Genomic DNA, 27,041 nt, shown 5'->3' on the forward strand with positions numbered 1-27,041 from the left:
ATCATCTTGTTATGGTTTATACTAGTAAATGCGTTGTATTAGAAATTATTTTATTAACGCTGTAAATCTAGTGCGGAGCTGCTTTATATGGTTTCCATCGGTCTCGCTGTGGTGAATGTGTGAGACCTGTGACAGTTGCAACTATATAAGCGATGCTTGATGTTGATAGATGGATAGATATTGCGAAAGAATGCAAGTATTTGCCAGAAAACGATCTAAAGGTGGGCACAACTGTGTGAAAATCGGGTGCATGTTTTGGCGTAATTGTCAGCTAGCATTGAAGCTTCGTGAATGGGACCTAGTTTTGCCCGGGAATCGATGCGTGCGCTGGTTAGGTGGGTGGATGCGAGATATCAGTGAGTGCTAGACGTTCTTTACGGCCATCACCAATTTTTATAGGAGAGCACATTGAGCCTGAAAAGCGACAACTGTCTGCTGTAACTTGCTGGATGGTCATGACTGTTGGTATGATTAGCAAGCAGTTTGCTTGAAACTGACAGCTATGTCCTTTGCGTACGATATTCATGTCTATTGACAAGTTTTGTTTGGCATTATTGCATTCGCAACTTGTTACAGCTATCATGTTGGGTCTTCCTTTTGAAGGAGCTGTAATCAGACCGTGTTTGGTCGTATAAGTACACTTAAGCGATGTTACTCACTGTGGTTACCAGTTGCCGTGCGGGAGCTATGGAGTGCCGTTCTTTAAATCGTGCATTAAAGGGAAAATAAATGAAAACCCTGCGGGTTACTTGCTATAGTTCAGCTACTGTAATGGCAGGAAAAGACGAAGGTTGAAACAGCTCCCTATTAGCGCACAAAGATAGCGCCAAACATGGTTATTTTGTATCACCGGGATGTACTCAAATGCACGCGCCTTTACCGGGTAATTTTGACATAATCACTAATGCATGTTGCTTGTGCAGCTGCAATACATTAAGTTATCGTACACAGTCATTCTGTCTATTGGTGTATAAGTGTTGACCTGAAACCACACTTCGGGGTGGTATTTATTGCTTAGGAGGATATATTGCTCTAGAAAATTGACATTCATGTGTAGCTGTTGCCATTAGTTTGGTATCGTTCTTTTGTTGCACTTAGTCTTTGTTACAATGTTGCCTAGGGCTGCAAGCGTTTTTCAGTAGCATCCTGATTTGGATATCTGTTGAAATGACTGCTGTGCATTGTATTTCAAAAGAAGTTCACGGTGCCTACAGGAGAGATATTTTTATTCACAGGTTCGGTACGTGTCAAGGTCTTTTTACTTAAACTGGGATTTCTTGCATTGTCAAAATTTCTGCAGGGCAGACATTGGCTAGTATGACTTGTTTGTTGTCCTCCAAGCTGCCTTCATGCAGTGTGGGCATGCTCTGCTCTTAGGACTTGATAGTGCTAGACTGTATGAATTTGATTTGTCTGAAGTTGTAAAATGAGGACATTCGTAAAATAGGTTAGGATTCACTTAAGTAACTACTGCCTTGTAATGTTTTCGTCTTTCAAAAGTTTTGTCGAGGTTTGAAACGTTTTGATGATTCACTGCTTACTCTTCCAGAAACTGTGTAGCATTGTTTGCCGGCTGCTGTTGGAAGAATGCAACATTCAACCTGTCTCCACACCTGTCACTGTGTGTGGAGACATTCATGGGCAGGTATGGCTAAAGATTAATAACACATGCTTATATAGCGGTAGATCATATGAGCATTAAACTGACTTAAAATGCCTGCAGTTGGTGGCGCCTATTGGCTACATATTGCTTAGGTTTTCCATTTTATGTTGTGGATTTTTTTTTGTAGTTTCTGTTCTTAGTTTAAAGGTCAGATCCGGGTTACACCTATGGGTCACCCATTTGAATAGGAAAGACCGCAGACATCACCATCATCGTAACGTAATAAAACAGCAGATCATGAGAGTGTGCCTGCCTTGGTAGCTCGGTGATTGTGGTGTTGCTCGGAGCCACAGCAGCCACATTCTAGGGAGGTGGAGTGTAAAAATGCTTGTGTACCATGCATTGAGTGCACTCCAAAAAATTTCGTGACGTATAATCAGATCGTTATTTTGGCACGTAAGACCTTGGAATTTACTTTATCCATGAGGGCATCACTCCGCAGTACATATGGATCTGCACTGGTAATATGTAATGCCTGTTGATGAACCAATATTGTAGATCAGCACCTTTGTTTATTCCTTGTGCATCAGTAATGTCAATAAACTGAAGTGTATGCTCGTGTTGCGTACAACACATCCTTTAGTCGGAGTGCATTGACGTGTGCAACATTGTTGATACTAAGCCCACCCACATAAACATTTGCCTGTGCCAGCTACATGTGTCCCATAGCATCAGTGCATATTGGGGCTCCTTGGCTGTTGCTGTGTGAAGTGTGCATATGGTTTAGATTTTTTTTCTTCTGATGTTCATTTATCAGTACGTTTAGAGAGATCCTAAATAACATACCTTGCATGAAGTTAAATGAATAGCGTGTACAAGATTTGTATTTCTTTATCACATTTCTGTATTAATGTTTGTTTATATGGAATCAACACAGATTCTTCTGTAACTCATGTCAGATTTATAGTCTAGAATAAACTGTCCTTAGTATGTACAGCTGGATAACGGCACGTCATGTTTAGGTTGTGCAAGGAAATGGTGTTCCTTTGGCCTGCTTGGAATATTCCTTTAGTACACAAATTCAAACAATTATTCACACCAACAACTAATTTTAAAGGATCACCATTTCATGGCACAATGGGATGTTTGGTAGAAGTATGTATACCCAAATCAGTTACTTAGATCAGAAAGTTGCTTCACCTGCCATGTTAATTAGTGGATATGTCGTTGCACTGCTAACCATGAAGTCAAATTCTGGCCACAATGGCTGCATGTCAGTGGGGGTGAAACGAAAGATTGCCAATGTGCTTTGTATCAGGTGAATAATAAAAGAACCCAGGTGGCAAAAATTAATCTGGAGACCCCTACCTACTACAGCATGCCACATGATCATAGTGTGGTTTTGGCATGTAAAACCTCAGAATTCAACTTTTAGGAAGCTGATCCAGAAACCTGCTGTAAATAAATAAACAACTCTGTGTTGTCAATTTTATGTGTGTCCAGCAACAGAGATGATAGCGATGGTAATGGCATGCTGTAAAAATGGGCACTAGAATCGAGTGGGATTTGTTGGAAGGAAAGAAGCTTTTGTTTAACTAGGTATTTACAGTTTTAGTTGATGTATCTAATGTGTTACAGGCTATTGCACTGGGTGCAAGTTATCAAATTTATGTGCACTGGAGTAAAGTAAAGGCTATAGAGCGAAATAAAAAACAAGTTTATGTCAGCTGTGTGTAGCAATACGTGATGAATAAGGTTTCCTGGATGCATTGTAAAAAGATTACAATGCAGGTGGCAAAAATTTACATACAGTGTGTAGCTCTATTCACAAAACTCACAGTCGTTCATTATATGCAGTTATCATTGTCTTAAATCTGTTACCCTGTAGTAATTTTGTTAGCCAATACAGGTTATACTTACTTCACCCTACATTTTGCTGAATTAAGATATTGATATAGCCCAGTATTGTGTTCATGTGTGTGGGTATGTACACACTGGAGTTGACAAAAATGTGCAAGTACTAAGCTTAACCCTTTCAGACGCCACCTATGAAGAACAATCCGTAAATATGTCAAATCGGTACAACGTTATTTCAAGGCACTCGATATCCTATTTTAACAAAAATAATGTCAATACGTTGATTTATATGTGTTACAGTAATTAATCCTAATTAAATTGTAATTAAATATCTATTTATTCTGAAGTCATTCATGCTCTGTTTTTGCATAAATAGAATAAAATCTTGGGATTGAAATGCAGAGCAAATTCGTTTTCGGCTGTGTTCTTTCTGAGCAAAGAAAAATTATACTTTTGTCGTGGCTTGCGGTAAGCGGCACGTCGAACTACTCATCGACCATGGTAGTTCCTTCAGCAAAGTGACTATATTTAACATTACACTGTAAAATTAAGGTAAATGAAAACACATTTATTACACAGGAGGTTCAATTCATCAAAAAATCAATTTATCTTGCGCTTTCTTAGCCACTAGTCGGCACAACTAGCAAAAACAAGTGGTGTACATAATTGTGTACAAAGTATCTTGAAGGGTTAAAAGAAATGGCCTTGCTGTCGACACCTAATCAACCATGTGAAATGGTGTGTTGTGCTGTAAGCATACTTATCAAGTTATAAGCTGTGTATCTAGGTGGGGGTTTGACGCAAGAAGACTCAATATGTAATAGCATATTGCAAAAGCATATTAAGTCTTTTTGCTTCACATGTACTGATGGTTTCTTATTACGCTGCTGGTAGTATGGTTTGCAAATATTCTAGGCTACGTCAATGATTATTTGCCTGGGGAAATTTCACCCATTTGTCTGATACCTAGTGTATTTTTTGGAAACAGCTTTATTGAAGCTAGAACTTTTTCTTTGCGATGTACTAAGCATAAATAATTGTATCATTATTATACAGCGCTTATTTTTGTTTGGAAGTTAATGTGGAAAATTGGATGTCGCAAGGGTGGCTGGTTGTTACAAATTATATATTTTTATGTGTAGGATTAAGTTGCTTCAATGCACTTGCGCACCGTTTACGCTAGTTCCCTGCGCTTTACCACAGCCCCTGATTCCCTCATGCAAAGGGGAGCCCTGCACTGTAGTTTTCAAATGTGGTTTGGGTGCAGGTGTGGTCTTGACACTGTATCGATGAACTCGGCTCCTGCTAGCTACTGTGTGGTACAGCTGATTTGCACAATGTCTTGCAGTGGTTGCAATAGTTGCTGCAATGGTTGCTGACACAACTGGCATTTCTAGAGAATGCGGAAGTGCTTCCTGTACACTTTGGCAGTGTTTCAACGTGCCCAGAGTAGTCTCGGGCAAACATTGTTGTGGTCACTGCACAGTGATGCATTTTCTAGTGCTCACTGAATTAGCTTTATTATCTGCACTGCCATATTAATCAAGCATAGTTCATGGCTCAGCATTGCGGAACTGTTTAAGAATATGCTGAAAACATGGATTTGAAGGTCGGACTGAAGTGGACAGGGTGAACTCTGAAAACATGTCGGGGACACTTGATTAATTCAACTAGATGTCATAGCCTACAGCTCAACATTCCATTAAAGATTGTGCCACATCCTTCACTGGCATCTTGGGCTCCATTTGAACATTTCAGCACTGGTGCTCTGAACCATGCGTTAACCGAAGAAACGTTGATCTCTCATGGTAGCTTAGTGACTGAAGTGTTGTGCTGCTAAGCACAAGCGGTGTGGGTTCGACTCTTGTCCATCGCAGCTGGGTCATTCCATGCCAACTGTCTCAGCCGTTTTGGCGACCATCTCTAATGTATTCGAAAAAAATCGTGCTGATTTATTGCATTGAAAACAGTAAAAGAATATTTCGGAGAGAAAAAAATTTTTGGTCACGTGGGAGCCTTCCGAATTCTCCAGAATGTCGTCTGGGTGTTGCATGTAAGAAAATTTGTTTTAAGAGTATCATTTCTTTTTTCAATACCAAATTCGGTTTACAGATTAAGCAAAGGTGTTTGTGTAAGGTGTTTGGAGCTCAATAATATTACTGCAGTGTTTCTGCCTTATACACCTCCAGGACTTTAGCCAAAATGTTGGCATTTTTCTCTGTTTCTGTTTCCGGGAAATGTTTGCATTTTTTCTGTGGCAATATTGCGCCACATATGAATATCTGCGTAATGTATACTTACTCTACTGGTGGCATATTTTGCATTAAAAATAATTTTAGACCATTGAACTTCCTAAAGTTTACGAGAAAAAAATCAGGAATTTAAAAAAAAATCCTCATTTTTGTCTACATTGAGATGCAATTTACACCACGTGGTGCTTCAGTTAAAAATCAGCTTTATTTGCCTCGTGCGCCACCGATGGCGGCGCTGCGAATGGCGCTCCGGTGACGCAAATGGGGGATTCAGCTTTTGTCGCCTGATAGGCTCTGGCTAGAAAAGCAGCATTTTCGCTATAGCTCCCTCGCGTCGCACGGCGCTCCTCGACTACTAGCTGTATTTTCTTCTAATGATGGGTCTATAGATGGCTGCCAGTACTACAGGAGGTTAAGGAACATTTACATTTAATGCATCTTCTATATACCCACAGCCATCACGGTCAGGATCATGCCCCCAAGTTAGTAGCGTAACTCACTGGGCTCGATGGCGTTGAAATGTCTTACGTGAAAGTGCAAACAACTCGCCAAGTGAGCTAACGAGAGTCTACGCTGCTTTAGAAGCGAAGCGCGATCAATATTAGGGCTTATTCGCAAAAATTAGCATAGTGTAAACAGACTCGAGTTGAACGAAAAATTCACACTCCACTCCCAATTGTTATCACGTGGACCTGTGTACACAAAACGTTCGCCGACAAAATAAAATTGATAAGTTCATCGACCAGGGGGTTATTGCAGACAACTAGCGCAGATTGGGCGAGTTGCATGTACATTAAAACTTGTTGCACCATCAGAAGCCCCAACATTGGGGATCATCTATGGGCCATCCAGAGGGCCCACGATGCGGCAGTCAGGATTAGCCTGCCCTCCCAACGTGGGTGGAGCCCACTGTGCGCTGTAGTCGCATCTCTCAGGACACTTAATAAAGTTCGACCACCAACCAACCAATGTACTATCGGCGCCGAATGAAATGCCAGCAGCGGTGTGCGTGGTACAGTTCGCACCCTTATGATTAGAGATAGATACGCTCATGAGCCACGTTCATGCTTTCGATCGCGCAGGGCTGGCCAATCGGGTGTGCGCGCCTGTCAATGGTGATGACAGGACGGTGCGCACTGTACAGTTCCTACTGCTTGGGCAACGCGCTCCGCTGTTCGTGTTTCACTTGACACCGACAGTACAGCGTGGTAAACAGTAGTAAAAATCGGCAAAAGGGGCCAGGAAGAGGAGAAAGAGCGCTTATTCCCGCCATTTTTAGGGCCCCTTTGGCTGATTATTACGATGCTTTACCGCACTGTAACAAGATTAAATATTTTAAAGCGAAAGCCTTTGATAACTAATCGAACGCGAAAACTGACCGTCGGCGTCCCGTGTCGGCGGCGTTAGCACGATTGATGCAAAAAAATAATCATCACGTGATGACTTCACCATATGATGTCACAGATCGCAAAATTTAACGTCATCATGACGTCACATGGCATTGTCCCTTTGCACTGCCTCCATGATCGGCCCATTGATCACGGAGGCAGTGCAAAACCATGTGAGGTGTAGAAAACATGCAATGCCTCCGATCCTAGAGGCAGTGCAAAACCTCGTTACGTTCAGAAAGTTTTTGGAGGGGGCAGGAACAACACATCGACTGAAGAAAAAAAAAAAAAAAAAAGGATGGCTTTCGCCTTCGAGTCGTCTTAGGCAAATGCATAAGGGACCCTGTGAGTTTCTTTAGTACAATTATTGCACCACGCCCTATCGGGAGTCGACCATTGAGAGTAATTTACGCTATTTTACTGCAAATAAATCTTATTTCGACTTTCCGATGCGAAAGCTTTGTATTTGTCTACGTTAGTATGACAGCACTAATTTTGTTCAGCATAATTTGAGACAACCGTGAACGAGTCAGAAAACATGATTTATTAACGTAGGGATGAAAATATGTTGCATAAAAAAACTCTGCACAACCTGTCAATATTTCATTTCACTGTCGTGCATCCCCTCTTTCCTCGTGCTCTCAACCTTTCTATTTCTTGTTTAAGTTTTAAGTAATTACGACGTGCTTGGACAGCAGCTGCTGAAAACTTCGATCCAATCAAAGTTTTCATGAAGCACTAACCAATGCAGTTTAAATAAAACCCTGTTTTACTTTATTGTTATTATTACTCGCTGTATTTGTTTTGCTTTATGTATGTATGTATTTTTGTTCCCACCCCCCACTGTAATGCCTTTGGCCTTGAGGGATAAAGTAAGTGAGTAAATAAATAAATAAAGGTTGTTGCTTGTAATGATCACTTATTTAGTTGAATGAAATCACACGCCATGTGTCATGCGCTTAAAACTCCAAACAATAGAATTGAACCAAAGCAGCAGTCTTGGCAGCCAAACATGCGAAGCACGCTGTGTACATACATTGCCTATAACACAGACGTGGCAGCTTCCTCATTGAAGTTCCCCATTGCCATCAATGGGGAACTTCAAGAACTGTATTCTTCCTTAAAACAAAAAATGTAATGATAAAACTTGCCATATAAGAGCGGTTTATTTGCTTTCGATTGAAGTATAAAGCTGATTTTTAATTGGAGCACCACGTGGTGTAAATTGTCTCAGGCTGGTGATTTTGGTGATTTTTTTCGTAGATTTTAGAAGTTTCGGTGGTCTAAAAAATAATTTTAATGCAAAATATACCTTCAGTAGAAGAAGTATACATTATAGAGATATTCATACATCGTGCAGAATTGCAATAGGAAAAATGCAAACATAGACCATTTTGGCAAAATTCTTGGAGGTGTATATGGCAGAAAAATTGCATTATTGAGCTTTAAACACCTTAAATGAACACATTTGCTTAATATGTAAACCAAATTTGGTATTAAAACAAGGAACGGTACTCTTGGAATAAATTTTCTTACATACAACACCCAGGCGACATTCTGGGAAATGTGGGAGGCTCCCATGCGACCAAAAATTTTTTTCTCTGAAATATTCTAGCAATTTACTGTTTTCAATGTAATAAATCAGCACTATTTTTTTCGAATACAGTTGAGATGGTCACTAAAGTGGGTGGGACGTTTGGCATGGAATGACCCAGCTGCATTTTGATGTGGACTAAATGCAAAACACTCATGTACTTGGGTGTAGGTGCACTTTAAAGAACCCCAGGCAGTCAGAATTAGTTTCCCACTACAGCGTGCCATTATCACATCATGATTTTGGCACATAAAACCACAGAATTTCATTAAAAAACAAACCGTGATTGAATTGCACTGGTATATTAATGTAAAATAAAAATAATGTTCATTTATCCCTTCTGACAAGTTTTTTCAATTGTGATCCTGTGTATAATATGCTTACATACAGTTATTTGTGTATTTTCAGTTTTACGACCTTGAAGAGTTGTTCCGAACTGGGGGGCAGGTTCCTGAGACCAACTACATATTCTTGGTAAGAGTTTCTTTTATTCCTTAGATGTTTTCCATTTATTTAGGAAATAGATGGCAGATATTTGTCTTCACAGCACATATGTGCTGCTAATATCTGTTATGTTGCTTTAAGTACTGTTTGCTTTTTACCAGGGGGACTTTGTTGACCGAGGCTACTACAGTTTGGAAACATTCACTCGTCTTCTGACCCTCAAGGCTAAGTGAGTTTTGACATTGTTTGCATTACTGCAGTGAATTGTAATGATTTATGTGACTATCAGTTTACTATATGTGCAGAGTTTGCCTATGGCATGAATTGCTTTACTACACGCTTTGCTGTGACGGATGCAGGCTGCTATGTGCTCCATGGAGGGGTAGGAACGCCAGTGCAAATTTTAACCTGCATTATCTATCTTGGTGGTGACAGTACATGCTCTGAATATTTTAATGTGCAGATCTTGACACACGCCAGCATATACATGAAAGGAATACAATAAAAGCAGACAGTACAGCTCTTCGTGCTGTTTTTTTTTTTTTTTTTCTCTTGTTTTGTGTGTAGTAGCATGCTTCAAGATTGATCCACGAGAAACACCAACTAGCCTGATTTGCCGTCTTATCATCTTATTGCATTATATTTCTGAGAATCTTATATAGGAGTTCCGTAACAGCATGACATATATGTAAGTAAAAATTGCAGCATCTGAGATTATAGTACACCAGTATTGTCCACACTGCCTCATGCAACTGGTGCATCTTAAAGGGGTGGTGCCATCAAATTTCGAGGCTATAACAAGCCTGTTGTGGGTTTCCTCTGTATGCAAGGACACTCCACACGAAGGGTCGGACACAGCAGACGTTTAGAATATATTTTAAGTCACTTCCAAAGTGTACCTAAGTGCCCATTCTCCCGATCGAGACCCATCGCTAGCGCGCCAACACTGATATAGATCTGTAGGATGGGCAACGAAAGTTGTAGTGATGTCACACCAGACCTGCTGTAGTGACGTGAGTGACCTCCGGACCTCCGCCACCTCCGCAACGCATGTACCGGCCGTAGTGAACTAGTAGAATATATTCTAGATTACTATAGTACCGGCAAAGCATCGGTTGCTACAACACTCGCCGAGTTTCGATCGCTTTCTGGCTAAGTGCGTCACAGCATTGTGTGGTCACGTGACCAAGCCCCCTACACTTCTACGTCACTGCCCAACCTCGGCGCCCAGAAACCGAAACCGAAAGTTGTTCCCATCAAAAGGCGATATTAAATTATTTAGCGAGAATGCATGAATCTTGGTGTGCGCATAATGCTTCCTGGAGATATAGGAAATGCTTACAGCAAAGAACGCGCAAGCCACAAATTTGGTTTCACCACCCCTTTAAAGGTGCTGCAGAACATTACGTCAAGCCAGATTGGAAGGTTAAATTCTTGTAAGAGCATCTTTTTGCTTTTGCCAGGAACAGCCTTCGTATGCCACACAAGGTTGGAGTGAAAGACAAGTGGCTGTGAGTTACTAATAGAACATATTATTTTAGTTCCGAAAGCACAGGGGCTTTATTGTGGGAAGTAGAAGCACTGTGTTGTGCTCAAAGAGGACATCCAAGGTTCAGGCTAGCAAAAATGCCTTCTTCTCTTTACTGTAGTGGGACTTTCAAGTGGACCAGCAGTCGTCTTTGTCGTTGCCAGGGCGTAGTAAGGCTCAAATAGGGATGTGGCATTACCCTCCCTTGAGAGCGAGCATTGTCTTGATTCTCACTGAACAGTAGTCGATAGACTAGATACACAACATGTCAGTGTCCATATCACTCGAGGAGATATGGCTTCATGTGCACCACGCGCACTACTTCAGGCACCCATTGATGGCGTTTTAAATAGCATGAATCGTCAGCAGTGACCTCGTAGCTCACGTAGCTAACATAGATCAGAACCTTGTATGGTCCGAAGTATCAACGTTGAAGTTTTTCCAAGAGGGGCCTTGGCATTGTACAGGGGACCAAACTAGAGCACTACATGGGCCACGATTCTCGGCCCGGGCCCAGCACTCGTTGAAGTTTGCCCGCCCGAACCCGGCCTGGTGATTTGAAATGAGACCTGGGCCCAGCACAAACCCGAGAAAAAAAAATTTCACCTACCCGGCCTGGCCCAACTGCAGATTGGGCCCGACAGGGCCCTGAGCCAGTAATTTATAGGTGGTGTTGCCCGAACATGGAATCGACAGTAAGGCATTTCAAGTAGCAGATATCTACGTTTTGTTGGCGGATGCTTCGCTGACAAGTATACTTTAACCTACGGTAATTCCCTGTACAAAAGAGCCTCAGAGTGGAAACAATTGAGCGGACATACCGGGTGCAATGAACATTTGTTCGGCAGTGGTATGCTATACCTATTTTTTCTGCGAATACGGTGGGAATCGGCAAGAGCTTTTTATAGCAGATATTTTAGCAAGGAAAGTGATTTGCAGCATGAGTTGCAACAGAGGAAACAGAGACCACAACACTCTCTTCACTTTTTGTTTTTATTGTGCTCTCTATTGAAATTTAAAACATGCTCTGCCAACAAACCCAATCGTGCACCCATCTGGATATGTAACACCTGTCTTCATCATAGTAGCACTTTGCTACAGCAAGAGAAATAGAGGAAAAAACATTTTAGTTAAATTAGGCTTTTTTCAAAAAAGCCTAATTTATTACATTTCTTGTAAATACATTAACCTAGATAAAAATTACAACGAATCACGTGCACCACATGTACTTTTCGAAATACGTATAAACAGCCAAAAGGAAGAACGAAACTAATTGCCATACCGTTCTTTTCATATATCACACCACTGCCAGTATATACAGTCTATAAGTTCTTTGTGGCATAGTTTACAGTTTAACTCTTCACATGTTACTGTGCAAAAAAAAGCAAATTATCAAGTGATTGTGGCTTTAAGCACACCATGCGCTGTTGCATCACACATCCTGCCTAAACTTTCTTTCACTGTTTGCACTAGCCGCAAAGGCACACAAAATCTGCCTTGTGAATTGTGAAGCCGTCGACACTCATTGTTCTTCGACTACCACCACTGGAGCAAATTTCTGATATTTTTGCAGAATGATTATAGCTGTCCAGCTCATCCCTTCGTTTCTCTCGTTCCTGAACGTCATGCCACTCTTCAGTATCATATATAAAACTTCTCTTTTAGGGTTTCTCCTTGCAGGTTTCACCAGTGTATGTTATGCACAATTTGTACCCTGCTTTTTATTATTATTATTATTATTATTATTATAATGCTGTATGCCTTCCGGTAGAAGGTGGCCATTGGACTATGCGGGTAGGACTGACAGGAGGTGGACGAAGCGATTTCGATATATTTTCGGGGTTTTTTCCAGTTTAGTCACAAAGGCGCGAATAAGCTTCTCGATGCTTGATCGTTGGGTGCATATGGTTCAAGGTAAGGGCGCATAACCTGGCACAGAATTCGTAATTGTCTTTTTTCAAGCCACGTATTTCGTCCAGCCAATCTACTTTTCCCCACGCCTTGTTCAATGGACCTTTGCTATTCCTGCACATTCCAGCTTTGTTGTGGCAGATCATGTAGCTCTCACACCGTATAACGGAACAAGACAACAGCTCAGACGTTAACGATGTGGGCACATGAAGCAGGCTGTGCATGTCCATCTCGCGTCACATGACCACTGAGAGCCATGACGGAGCCGCGGAAAAAGAACTTGTCCTAACAGCGATTCCATGTAATGAGACTCCACGCAGGTCTTTTGTTTTAGGCCACGGCTGGAACTTTCAAGAACGTTTCCCCGCTTTGGACCTCTGTGATCACTCTTGCGATCATGAGTTATAGGTATAAACTTATTATATTAAATTTATTATATTAAATTTATTACTGCGATTAAAAAATAACATTTTGGATATAAATAACAAATGCAAATAAAGCACAGAATGGCAAGATGTTACCAATACAAATGCCTCGTATATTTAATTTTAGGTCACCCATTTCAGATAAATCATGTAGCCCCATATGCAAGAAGCAAAAGAAGTTCAGTACTCGTCCATCATAAAAATTCTCCAAATAGCTTGCCCCACATAAAAAAAAGTTTTTTCAAGATAAAATATGTGGAACATATATGTATGCGCAACGTATGTGGAACAATCTTAAAAATTGAGCAAAGTCCAACCCCGGCCCTACCCGAGCCCACCACCTCAAACCCGGGCCCGACCTTAACCCGGCAGCTCAGACCCGAGCCCTGCCCGGGCCCGTTGAAAGCTGCTTTAGCCAGCCCGGCCCGGGCCGGGCCCGAGTTTCCGGGTAGGCCCAAGCCTGTGCAGTGCTATAGACCAAACCCAGACTCCTTCCCCTTGTGTATAAGTGGCAAATTTGTGGTGGAGGTTGTATCGTCAAGTGTTACATTCTTGCTGTCTAGTCATTCTGATGTGCACGAGCCATGGTGCTTCCCCAGTGCTCTCAGTGAAAGCTACAGGATCTGTGTCAGAATCTTTGCAATCATGTGGCAACATAACATCAAGCATTATAGTAACTTCTCCACCATGTATTAAACGACACATCATTTTCGTTGTTTCCCGACATGCCGTATTATATGCAAATGTGATGTAAACCAAAATTTTGTCCTAATTCTTGTGCTCCACATTGATGTACATGCAGAGCTTGTCTGTGATAGTATTCTTGAGGCATTCTGTAAGCCCATTCTTATGTGGGTGATAGGCTGTCATCTTTCTGTGCGCTGTATCACTTAGTGTGAGCACAGTGCACAGGAGCTCAGCTGTGGTCGCGGTTCCTTTGTCTGTTATGATGACTGCTGGAGCACCACGTCTTAGGACAGTGTTCTCAATAAATAATTGTGCCACCTCAGCTGCAGTGCCGCTCGGAATCTCCTTGGTTGTGGCTTATCAAGTGAGGTAGGTCGTTGCGATTTTGACCCATTTGTTGCTGCTGTCAGATATTGGAAATGAACCCAGAAGGTCCATTCCAATTTAAGCAAATGGCATTTCCACAACTGCAACAGGATTTAAGAGCCCAGTTAGTTTAGTTTTTGGCACTTTGCGTGGTTAGGGGTACCTAGTTGATTTTTAGCTAAACGAAAATGATTTAAAAAATGCCTGCACTTGCTTTGGCATACTTGACCTGTACATATATGACCCAAGTGTCCCCATTATGAAATCTGAAACATCGTGCAATGATACCATCAATGCTTAGGTTTGTAGGCAATGTATTTTGTAAGGAAAAACTTGGTAATTTCCTTCTGTCTTGAAAAATCAAAGCGTTACACAGACTCTGAGAGCTTCAGCAGAGTAGTCTACCAACCTACTCGTACACAGTTGACTGCTTTTTTCTAGTGTCCCTATGAGCTGTCATTGCACCTAGTGGTTGATGCTTTTTTAATAATTTAGTGTTTGTTTTGTTTGATGCGTACCTACCAACTCCTATTTGCCCAGGAGACTCCCTATTTCTGACCTGTCCTCCCAATTGTACGATTGTGACCACAAGTTTCCCGATACACTGCCTCAACCCAATTTCGGAGAAAAAAAAAAAAAAACTAGACCAATTTAAGCCATGCAGCTTAGCTACATTGTGATGGCCATCACAAGCTAGGTAGCTAGCAGAGTCGAATTTGATTGCAGAGTGTATAGGCCTAACAAGTGTTTCACATCATAGAGGAAAAAATAAACTAGGAGAGAACTTTATTTTACACAGCCTGTTTTAGTAAGTGAATGCTGTGTATTGGCCGAGTATGTTTGTGTGTCTGTATGCACTGCCATAGCTTTGTTGCTTTGCCTGCATTGAACATGTGCTTTGATGCGAGTGTCTCATGTTGATCCGATACTTGTTTTTTTACTTTGAACGTATTGCGTGATGCTCCCACCTAATTTGTACTTCCTCCATGTTTCACAAGCCAGCGACAATGCTGTAGAGGTTATGGCAGCTGAACGGGTGCTGTGACGTACAGATGTGGTTTTGTTTCACGTGCACCGTTTTCATACCCAGCCATAGCTCTGCATGATGCCAGCCACTGCAATGTGCATTGGCAGGCATCGTGCAATGCGCTTCAACTATGCAGTTTGCTGACAGGAGAGCAAGTGACTTTTGGCTGTCTTTGAAACTAAATTGTGTGAATTTCATACTATGTGCTGAAGATTATAGCGCACGAAAAAACACAAAGGAAGACATGACACACACGTCCTCAGTATGATATCTTCAGTATGACATACCAACACGCCCAAAACGCCACATTACTAAGCTACTATGTGCAGTGCTATAATATATGGCTCACATGTTCACAGGAGCCTTGACTACTGATCAACAGCGTATGGGTATGTTCTGAGTTCTGAGTTTGTTCAAGAAGCGTTGCAGGGTCTCTTTAGTGTGATCATTCAAGATCAAGACCACTCTTTTAGATTAGACGAATCAAAGGCGCCGCCTAACAAAAAAATTCTTTTCAACCCCCTCCTCCTACCCCCACCTCCTGCCCATGGCGAATCTCCCGATTTTAAATGTCCCTAGGTTGGCAGTTACGTTAATGTGAGATCAATAATTGGTATTGTTTTCTTCTCTGCTTCTCCGCCTCAGTAAACATCATAGTAAGCTATGTATTCTTGCTTGTGCTAAGGCATTTCTTGTTGCATTTGAATACTAGGTGGCCCGACAGGATCACACTTTTGCGTGGGAACCATGAGAGCCGACAGATTACCCAAGTGTATGGATTTTATGGTATGTTTTCTTTTTTCACATTACTTGTTATTTAGAGAAGGTGCTGGGGACATATAATTTGAAATAAGGGCAAAAAACTGATGTCTACGGGAGAAGCTGTAATCCAGTGGTTCTCAAACGGGGTTCCACGACACCATCGCCCGCGAAAAAAAAATTTTTGGAGGCAAGTTTTGACCTATTCCCAGTTCCAGGTCCTGCTCCAGGAACTGCAGCAACATTCTGATCAAGATTGCCTCAGCTGCCCCAACGCCTCAATTAAAAACTAAGTCTGCTACATCAGCTGCAATGGTGCTGCATTTCCTTTGCCTGTTCTCTCTTCTATTTAAAACAGTAGCGAGAGCGTTTCAACCCCCCCCCCCCCTTCTGTTCGTCACACCAAGGGGTCCGCCATCACTTCGACCAGTCTACAAGGGTTTCCCGACACATCGACGGCTGAGAACCACTGCTATAATCCTTCAAAGGGTCACCACTTGATAGTCTCGTTTATTACCCACACAGGTGTAATCATAGCTGTTCACTGGCTGGCGGTGGTATACATACGACGTATTGTACAAATGATATTGCCATGCCTGCGCATTTACATTCCTGAGAATTGTGACAATTGATTTCCTCTAGGTGGCAGTAAGATGAAGGCTTACTATAAGTTTTCCATTCCTTTGGTTTTTCTGAAAGGTGCACAACCATAGCTTTCTTGCATGCACTCGCACACAGCAATTACTCTGTGTTTGCATGCTGGTTTCTTTGCTGCAAGAGAGTTGAGTGGCAATTCCTTGAATAGTGACTACTTCCCAAATGCCAAACTAGAATCGGATTCATTGCAAGACAGTTGCTGAGACAAGGAATCATTAACCATTTCGAAATCGAAATCTGACCGGGCAGCATCTTTTTAGAACCATGCACGGTAGGAAGATTCTGGCTGGGACTAAAATGACAGTGATCTGGTGTGTGCATTTTTCTAAGCATATGAAACATTTATGTTAGTGTATATATTTTTTTATACTTTGTAGAAGTTCCTTTCTCATTTTTATTCATGAATAAGCAATGCATCTGCAAATGTGGAAAATATTTTTTGACACTTTATGGTCACTTTAAAAAATAAAACTATGGTAAAATTTTTTAGAAATAGTTCACTCTGAAGATTTTGAATTTACCATAAAAAAATGGACCTTGCGAGGTCAAATCTGGTAAAAAATGTTTGGAGCTTAAAGGGTCAAAATGAGCTCATCATTTGAAGGGAAAATTGTATTGTGGAGCTTGTTAGGGATTTTTTTTTTTTTACAATTGTATGGTCACAGTAGTGTAAGTAATAAATCCTTATTTCCTTACTTATCTTCTGTAGGAAATTGTATGACAAAAGCTTATGCAACCATATATACATGCAAAGTGAAAGGCACATTTTATCTGCAAAGTGTCACAGTACTTTGCAGATAAAGTTGTAATGTGCAGCTGTCCGCCGCAGTGGTACAGTGGTTATGGTGCTCAGCTGCTGACCCAAAAGCCGCGGGTTCTGGCTGCAGCAGTTGTGTATTGATGGAGGTGAAATACTAAAAGCCCATGTACTATGCAATGCCAGTACACATTAAAGGGACACTAAAGGCAAATAACAATTTATGTCAGAGTGAAAGGTCAATGTGTGAAAACATCTAAAATGTCAATAATATCAACAGCAGTGCTCTAGTAATCGACAAATTAGGGTAAATGTCGGACACGATGTGCGCCAGGAGTGGGATATTTTGGAAATGACTTCGATGACGTCAAGAGTCTCAAGTACAATTAACCACCGGTAATCAAACTAGTTGCGATAAAAAAAAGAACCTTCCCTGCATCACAAGACGTAATAAAATGCTGCTTGTTCGTTTCTGTTTGATTCGTGGAAAAAAGAACGGCGCGAGGGGTCCAAAAGTTCAGTCTTCGCTGAGCTGTGCGTCTCAGTGGTAGCTGTACTGCTGCGTGTGCTTTGCTCTAGCTATTTTTATACTGATGATACTCTACTGCTGCTGCTGGCCAAGCTAAGCTCCGTTACAGTGAACTACACAGTTTCAAAGTGGCCCTGGCGGCATCTTGGCAAAGTTGATGGCAGCTGTTCCGCAAGAAACCGTAGCGTCGGCGGCCGGGCAGTAAAGGCGGTCAACGTTGGGCATGGCAACTGCTGCGTCAGAAGGCTCGCGTTCAGGCGGGTGATTTGAAGTGTGCTAACGTCGTACAGACCACTAAAACATGATTTTCTTTCAAACTAAGCATTTCCTTGGCACGAAACAAGCACTACGAGTTTTCTGGAATGCTATTTCAACAATCAACGTCAACTTAATATTTGCCTTTAGTGTCCCTTTAAAGAACACTAGGCAGTCAAATTTTCAGGAGCCCTCCACTATGATGTGCCTCATAATCATATGCTGGTTTTGGCACGTAAAAAACAATTATTATTGTTATTATTATTATTATTATTATTATTATTATTATTATTATTATTATTACTACTACTACTACTACTACTACTACTACTACTGTAATGTGCTACAGAATGCACTGATTATGACGAACTGCTCTGGTACGCATCGAGGCCTTATTGGATGTTAGTGCAGTTGAGCCTCTTTATACGAGACACTGATGAAACAGACAATTGGGTATAAGAGACACCAGTGTGCCTACATTGAAACAGTGGTTGGTAAGAACATGCAAACCTTGTACCCTGTTTAAAAGACACACCTCGTACAAAAGACCAGAATTGCTGCCCGGCGCATCTCTCTTATAAAGGGGTTCAACTGTATTATGCTCCAAGACTGTTGTTGATAGCCACCTGATTGTGAACTACTTCACTTAAATTCAGCAAAAACTAGCTATAATTGAGGTAAAAGGAGAGGTTCAATTTATTGGGACCATTTTTTTTTGTGCTGACAACTGATATTGGGGAAATGAACATTGTAAGTTACCATTTGTAGAAATTCACAGAACACTTTATGATGACCCCAGTACATCAGAAGGGAGGTGCAGTTTTTTTTAATGATGCTTTGCTAACATGCGTGTAGCTCTTGCCTACATTTTGGTCCCACCACTGCATCATTGCCTTTTCTTTGCCTCGGTCTACAATAACTTGTGCAGCAGTGTCAGGGTGAGCTGGATTTTGGTGTGGTAAAGAGTTGTAAACTGAGTTGCCCCCCACCAAAGTGCTTATAGTATTATAGGCTTCAGTGAGACTCTGTTAATAACTTAGCATTTGCAAATTTGTGACATTATATGTAACAGTGCGTGCATGTACTTTGTTTTTCTCTCAATTTCTCCTGTTCATCGCTTGACATCTCACCGGGGGTAGCATGTCAGGCCTGTTGCTAAGCTAATCTCTCCAGATGTCATCACATTCTCTCCATTCCGACTAGTGTGAGGATATCAAATAGCACTGAGCGTTACAAGAGAACTTCTATTTTTTATATTGTAGATGAATGCCAAACTAAGTATGGGAATGCAAATGCCTGGAAATACTGTTGCAAAGTGTTTGACCTTCTGACTGTGGCCGCAGTAAGTGCACCATTTTTTTTTTGTAATACTGTATTTATTTTGATATTTAGAGCTGAGAAGGGTACTCCAGACAAGTTAGTATGCAATATTTTCAATTTTAAATTGTGTTTCAGATAATTGATGAGCAAGTGCTCTGTGTCCATGGTGGATTGTCACCGCAGATCAAGACGCTAGACCAAGTACGAACAATTGAGAGGAATCAGGAGATTCCCCACAAGGGTGCCTTCTGTGATATCCTTTTTGCTTTTGCTTTTGTTGGAAATCTTATCTTGAATCATCATAAAAGAATTTACTGCTGTCATCACCCAGCTTTAGAAAGCCATTTTATTAGTTTGATAATTGGGTTTATACAAAAGTTTTCTTCGTAGTTGTTTTACACCATCTCTTACACCTAAAGAAGATGAGATGAATTAAAATGTAGGAAAATGAACTATATGATCCATGAGCTTGTATAATACATATATGACAAGTAGGTGCTGTCAGAAGCTTCATAAACATTACAAGTCAGAGAAGTCTTTAGGAACAGATTTGTTCTTTTATGCTGAGGTAACATGAAAGAAAGCTTTAAGTTGTGTTTATTGGCCATATGGCACAAGTTTTATGGGATTTCTTTTCATAGTGGTACATAAATAACGATTTTGTTAATCAGTCTTAAAAGGGCCCTGCAACGCTTTTCCAAGTAACCATTGAATGGATTCATTAAAGGTGTTTATTGCCTCGTGAATCGACCGCCACAAAAATGTTTAGAATCCGTCAAGTACAAACGGAGTTATAGATTTGTCGCACACTGTAATTGCCTTGTCTCTTCTCTTGTCCCGAAGAATGCGCTGGAAGCTAAGCAGGGAGGGACGGCACAGGGGGAAAGAAGTTACGTCACACGTGCATCGTGACCTTGAGCACTTTTTCCTTCAAACACTTGGCTTACTTTCAGTGTGATCGCAAGCGTGTGTAGGCACGTGGTGGCTTCCCGTGGTGGCCACGGTAATTATGCCTTTCACAATGCTCAAATCAGCCAGTGGCCATGAATTTGGGTATATGGTGCAGTCATTTGGGTATATGGCATCATTTGTAGAAAGAAAAGGGAACGATTTTTAGCTGACTGGGAAATGATTGTAAATTTTAGGCCGCGGGCTGTGCCATAATGTTTGGCTCGCGTGTTCTCAGGAGCCTTGATTACTGATCAGCGGCGTTTTCTGACCATGCTGAAAAAGTGTTGCAGGGCCCCTTTAATTAAGATAATTAGTAAATGATCTTCCGAAAGTTCGAATACTTCAAATAGTCAAATGCCAATGTGAATCGAATCGAATAGCCAGCACTATTAGAAAAATATTGCACACCCCTAATTTTTAGTATCAGAAATAACATTCATAAGTGGCAATTTTCATACATCGACAAACGTAAAAATACATATCAAAATTTAGTTTTTTTTGTGCGCTCACAATTTTAGTTCCACTTTTGTAAAGCATTAGTAGCTACCTTTGTGCAAAACTGCAGTGCTCTGCATAAAGCAGATCTTAACAAAAAGGTACACATATGCAGAAAAACTAAGAAAAAAATTAAAAATGTGAAGCATAATTTTAAACTAATCTTCAGCTCCGATGCAACCTGTGTGTACCTTTAAAGTACCTTGAAAATTTTATGGCCATAGCTTTTATTACCACTCCTGTACAGCCATATTTTGAAACTCACTTTCAAAGTCTCACCCCATTTTAAAGGGACACTAAAGAGAAACAATGAATCGGTTTAGATCGATAAATTGTGCTCTGAGAACTCTAATGTTGTTAATTTTGCCATCATAGGTTTATAAATAGAGGAGAAAATCAAGTTCAAAGTTTTATTTTTAAATTTTGTGCCGAAACCTCCCCGCGTGACATCACAGATTTCAAAGTGTATTTATCGTATTTTGGCGCCATTGGCTCAACAAAATTACCCCAACCTTGGTATGTTAAGTCGATGGCCCCCTCAGAGGACAATGTACTTCATTTTTACAGACTAGGAACTGCGTAGTCTCTAGTAGGCGCCTTCAGGACATGTGACGTCACGGCGAATCGTGCGGAAACTTCAAGGTGGCGTCGCCATCCACATTTTGTTTTCGTGCGTTTTCTCACTTACTAAGCGTCTTCTCGCAGCAAGCGTGGTGTTTTTTGGTATCGTGAAAGAGTACTTTACTAATATGAGAAAAATCGTTTCGCTCTTTAGTGTCCCTTTAAAGTAGCACTTCTGAAGTGACTGCATGTGGTGGCATTTACACAACTGAGTGTATCAAGCACCACTAATGTATATGTAAGTTGAAAACTCTGAGCTGAAGCTGAGCTACACACTTCATGCGCCGTGGTAGGTGAGAGGCTTGTGGTCATGGTCAGTGAAAAAAAACAGACAAGCGGTGCTCAAGTAGGTCTCAGAGGTGCCACATGGTGAAAAACATGGCGAGCAACTGATAGTCGAAAACATTGTAGCATGTCTGGGCACGGATCACGCATTTCAAGATAAATGCGAGGGGTTGCCACCTGCCATTCACATTTTGTAGCTTAGTGCAGCTCCAATCTATAGATGAGCACGTTTTGTGAACATATTGCACTTATTTAGCATGGGGCAATTTCACTAAAGCTTTGTAATGAATCATAAAACTTAAGAAATTAAGGATATTACTCTGGGGAATCGTGCAACTGCTGTGATGGCACTGTCGTGCTCTTTTATGACTTAAATGGGTTTCTGCTGTCAAGCCAGATATTGTGCACCTGGTTTTAACCAGATGCCTCTGAAAAGATTGCTTTCACAATAGATGTGATAATGTTTACTGGCACCGCACTGTGGCTGAATTCATACGAAAAGCATTCTGTTTCCAGTAATTTAGAAGCTAGTGTGCTGCTCAGTGTAGGCATACATTCACATGGAGCAGCCACTATAAGTTTAGATGGCCAATGTGATAACTACTTGAGCTGATGAAGGCTTATTTATCATACTCCACATAACCATTTTTCAAAGAACAAAGGTGAACATCTGCTCAAAAAACCAAGCAGTTTACCTATTTCTGTTGGATGTGTGCTATGTAACTACCTATGATGATATCTGGGGTTTAACGTCCCAAATCACAATATGATTATGAGAGACGCCGTAGTGGAGGGCTCCGGAAATTTCGACCACCTGGGGTTCTTTAACGTGCACCTAAATCTAAGTACACGGGCCTCAAACATTTCCACCTCCATCGAAAATGCAGCCGCCGCGGCCGGGATTCAATCCCGCGACCTCTGGGTCAGCAGTCGAGTGCCATAACCACTAGACCACCGTGGCGGGGCGATGTCCCTACCTATCAGTGTTATAGAGGATGTGTGGTAACCCTTAGGTCGCATATCAAGTGTTTTCGGAAGAGAGTAAAAGCTGTTGCAGTCCTTATCTGCACATACATCTCGTGTGGTCTGACCCTGAAGATGTGGAGACTTGGTCAGTAAGTCCTCGAGGGGCTGGCTGGCTTTTTGGTGCTAAGGTGACCCATGAGGTAAGAGTTGCTATGTGCATTAGATTGCACTTAAACTTTTGGTGCTGTAATTTCAAGGAGTACTGCTTAACGGCACAGGGTAAGGCAAAATTTAAAAAAAAATCACTTTTCTTTCTTCGAAATTTGGGAAGTGTGCATATTTTCCATATTCGGGCTTTTCTTAAAAAGTTTCTTCCAAAAGCAAGTAGTGAATGAAAACGCACCGATACATTGCGGCTAGAGCTAGCTGCACAACAGCTCACAGAAGAAGCAAGTCAAGCAAGACAACACGCTCAAAAGTGTAAAAACGACTTTGGCACTGATTACCAAGCTCTTAGCTACTAAATAATATAGTTGAATGGTGTTTGTGGCAAAAGATGTTCGCTTTTCAGCTGTTTCCTTACTTTAAACTCTATTATTTCAAAACCATGTTTTTTACTAAGGTACCATTGTTTCCTATGTATTACAAAAGAACCAAGTCATTATTTTTTCTTTTATTCTTCATAAGTGCATACAACTACTTTGCTGGAATTGAAATTATGCACTTTACAGTTCTGGTGTTGCAAATTTTGAAAGATGCAAATTAACTCAAAATTTAGGTCCTAGTGGTAAAATATTCACCAAAATAGTAATATTAGGGAGATTTTAATGAATCTGGTACAGTTAAGAGTGCAAAATTTGGGATAAAATAATCTATGTATCATGTGGATACCCCTTTTAGTTACTGAGTAAACTGTTCCTCAACATGGTCAAAAATGCATGGAAAGTATAGGCCTTACCCTGTGCTCTTAAGAAGCTGCAAATGATGTATTTGTCAAGTTTTGAAAAAGTAGTTACTTTTGCTACATGGTCTCCAGCACGTCTTGACTAATCTGGCAAATTGATAATTTGTCACCATGCCACATATCTGCTCAGGTGGAACACGCACTCCAATTTCTTCTGTTAGCTTTCCCTCGCACTGCCTCTGATCATCATCTTCATACGGAGTGCATGTTTCAAAATAGAAGACAAAGCAAAACATTAGGCGGCATTTTTCTTTTCTCTGAAATCTGCCCTTTGGGTTTAGTCCTTCTAGTTACTTTATTTGAACAAAAGAAAACCAATCTGATGTCCACCAAAACAATTTTTAGTAAACGCTTGCAGTGTTCTTGCTGAATCTTGGAAAAATGGACATGAATCAAGCCGGAACCTCTAGAAACACGTTGTTAGCGATATAAATAAAATGCATGCATTGACTGTGGGTACTTTGTTTGCAGTGGCGCCTGCTGTTCTAAATGCTCGATACGCAGATGTTTTCAATTATTGCCTCCATCAAAATGCTAGTGCCACAGTTTCATATCTAACCTGCTACCTTTAGGTCAGCAGCACAGGCTTCTCTCATTTGTGTAGTATTGTTTAGTTTTCATGTTTTAGGCGAAAAGTTTGAAGCAAAGGATAAATAAAACTTTATAAATTAACAACGTTAGTGAAGAAATCCTGTGGGACTTTTGTGACACGCACACACACCCACACGTGTGTGTGACATGTATGATGCATTGTCCTCTGTTTGGAGGCATTGCACATTTATTCGAGTATGCTACTTGACTGTAATGATACACCATATTTTCTTGTCGTACGTATAGAACAAACAAAGGTGAACAATACCGCTGGTGCTGTTCGCGTGGTATGAAGATGATGATCAGAGGCAGTGCGAGGGAAAGCTAACAGAAGAAATTGGCGAGAGTACGTCTGTTTGATTGTCAGGGAGTCCCAGAGTGTTCCTCCAGTGCCACTTGCACTGCATATTATACTTCATCTCATTGCATTGCTGTGGGTCGGGTCACCAAACTAGAAAAGAGAAAGGAAAAAATGGTTTCTCCATTGTGTGCCTCTAAGTACCCGACCTATGAAACTGACTGAATGGAAGGTTAGCTGCAGTAACGTTAATGCGGGATGGTTCTTGGAACACACAGTCGGCTCTTCTGGCTGCTTGGCTGGCATGTGGCCGCACCAAACCGAGTAACAAGGAGGCATTTTTGCTGGCACTGATAAACTGTGGTATAACTTTAATATTTTTGGTTTTCTTCTGTCAGGGAGTATGCTAGAGAGTGTTCCTTTGGGATAACCATGCATCTAGTGCTAGATAAATTCTGTTGGATTGTTGCAATTAGTAATGCTTGATGCAATGGCCCTCGAGCGATTTTGACACTTTTCCACATGCTGAGAAGCTTTCTACAACAAGGAGGCCCATTGATGCAACACAATGCATCCAGTTCAAGACTCTACAGTATAGTCGCATATCTTTTGATAAAGGCTGTACATACACTGTTTATTGACAGCACCATTTTAACAATGCTTGTTATTTGTTTCAGTTCATGCATCTCAACAACTTGAAGCTGATATGCAGGGCACATCAGCTAGTACATGAAGGTGAGCATCCAGTGATGTTTTTGCTGACGTTAGTTTATTTCATGTGTTTCCAGTTGACCAGTACTTACTTTTTGGTTGCAGGCTATAAGTACATGTTTGACGACAAGCTGGTGACAGTCTGGTCAGCTCCAAACTACTGTTACCGATGCGGTAACATTGCTGCTGTTCTGGCCTTCTCGGACGTTAACTCCCGAACCGCAAAGTTATACCATGCAGTGCCAGACTCGGAGCGTGTGATACCACCACGGAACACAACACCATACTTTTTGTAGCATGGCTTGTGATTTTGCTACACCTTTCCGTTTGGTCATTGATCAACTGTTCAACATGCTGTGCTTATCCGTAGGCAGCCTGTGAATCAGTGTAGTAAATGGGAGGGCAGTTCATCAGTTCAAAGGAGTGGACTATTGGTCCTGTCACCTGCCCTAAATATACCTCGCCCAGAGAGCTTGGAGACATTTTTTTCATCCTCCAGTAATTGTTTACACAAAAAAAAAGATGTTTTTTTTAAAGGGCACTTGTAAATCATCGCATGTGGCATCGTCACAAAACAGCTGGTGCTGTCCTAACTGAAGTACCAATAGTGCGAGGCAAGTTAATTTTATGCTGTTACGTATGTCAAAATGAAACGAAGATTTAGTTTAGTAATTTTTTTGTGAGTAAGTGTCTGGAGGCCCTGTTGCTACAGTTCAGCAACACACATTTTCACATGAAGTGGTCAGCTTCTCTGCGGTGCCCATTTCACTTTGTTTTTTTAGTAGTCAGCATGTATGCTAATGTATTCATACACAAGGACACAGAATAATGAATCACCTTTTTTTCTTTGCTCTAAAGATTTAGAGTTTATGCATTCCTATCCCTGAACACTTTTTGTTGGGAGGTGGCTGCATAAATGGAATGTAAGTAAATGTGCATTAATTTTGTTGCAAATTATTGTTGGTGTGCTTTACAAAAGCTTACTCTTTTGGGAGCAGGCGATGACATAGCTCATTGTATTTAAGATTGTATGCAGTATACCTGTCTTGCTTTGAAAAAAAGAAATGTCATGATTATGATGCGACAAAGACAATATTCTGATTTTTGTCGGGCCCAGTATTTTTATGTGATTGTATATTTAAGCCTGGTTGCAGGGACTGCCAACATTATTGCTCATTACTTAAATGGCACTAGAACAGAGTATGTCAGGTAGGTTCTTGTGCAAATTTTAGACTTGTTTGTTTCTTGGACAGGCTTGCTCGGTGGAGACATTCTTTTTGTTGGCTTGACAGCCTGAATGAGCACCACGTTTAAAAGTGGCATTTCGGTAGTCCTTGGTTTAGGTGCAAAGTGGTACAATAAACACCTGTTCCAAGCCCTGGCTTCTCGTTCCGATAGTTGAAAAATTGCCTTGTTACTTGAACCTTTTATTTGGTCAAACGTAAGTAGTGTGAAACTGCTTTATGGGGACGCTTGTGGGAGTACCGAAAAGCTGCAAGAGCTCCAAGAGGTAATTTTCAGCATTGTTGATTAGCAGTTATAGCTGTGAATAGGTCATCAGTACTCTCCATTTAAAATGGCCCTCATGCACCTAAAGGTAAACTTTAAAAAAAGTTAAATAATTAAGACAAAATATTTAAAAACTATACTAATTAAGCAGTCAGGTAGGTTGATTACCGCTGGTAAAGGTTCCTTTCTTTTTATGTTCATGTGGAAACTTCTGCGCCCATACTGAAGTGTGATATGGTGGATTCTTAATTTTATTCTTTTAACTGGCATGTGTTTCAAACTTGCAAAGTT

General features: G+C 41.0%; 1 protein-coding gene across 1 annotated transcript; it reads left to right on the plus strand.

The window, feature by feature from the left end:
* Positions 1-53: 53 nt before the first annotated feature.
* LOC119399648 (serine/threonine-protein phosphatase 6 catalytic subunit) lies at positions 54-26,622 on the plus strand. Its single transcript, XM_037666467.2, has 10 exons — positions 54-221; positions 1,550-1,645; positions 9,103-9,168; positions 9,300-9,367; positions 15,795-15,868; positions 19,302-19,381; positions 19,495-19,612; positions 22,786-22,877; positions 25,208-25,265; positions 25,347-26,622. The coding sequence occupies exons 1-10, from the start codon at positions 153-155 to the stop codon at positions 25,535-25,537; spliced, it is 912 nt and encodes a 303-aa protein (XP_037522395.1). The 5' UTR covers positions 54-152; the 3' UTR covers positions 25,538-26,622.
* The last annotated feature ends 419 nt before the right edge of the window (positions 26,623-27,041 follow it).

The sequence above is a fragment of the Rhipicephalus sanguineus genome, chromosome 1 (assembly GCF_013339695.2).
Source record: "Rhipicephalus sanguineus isolate Rsan-2018 chromosome 1, BIME_Rsan_1.4, whole genome shotgun sequence".
NCBI classification, from domain to species: domain Eukaryota; kingdom Metazoa; phylum Arthropoda; class Arachnida; order Ixodida; family Ixodidae; genus Rhipicephalus; species Rhipicephalus sanguineus.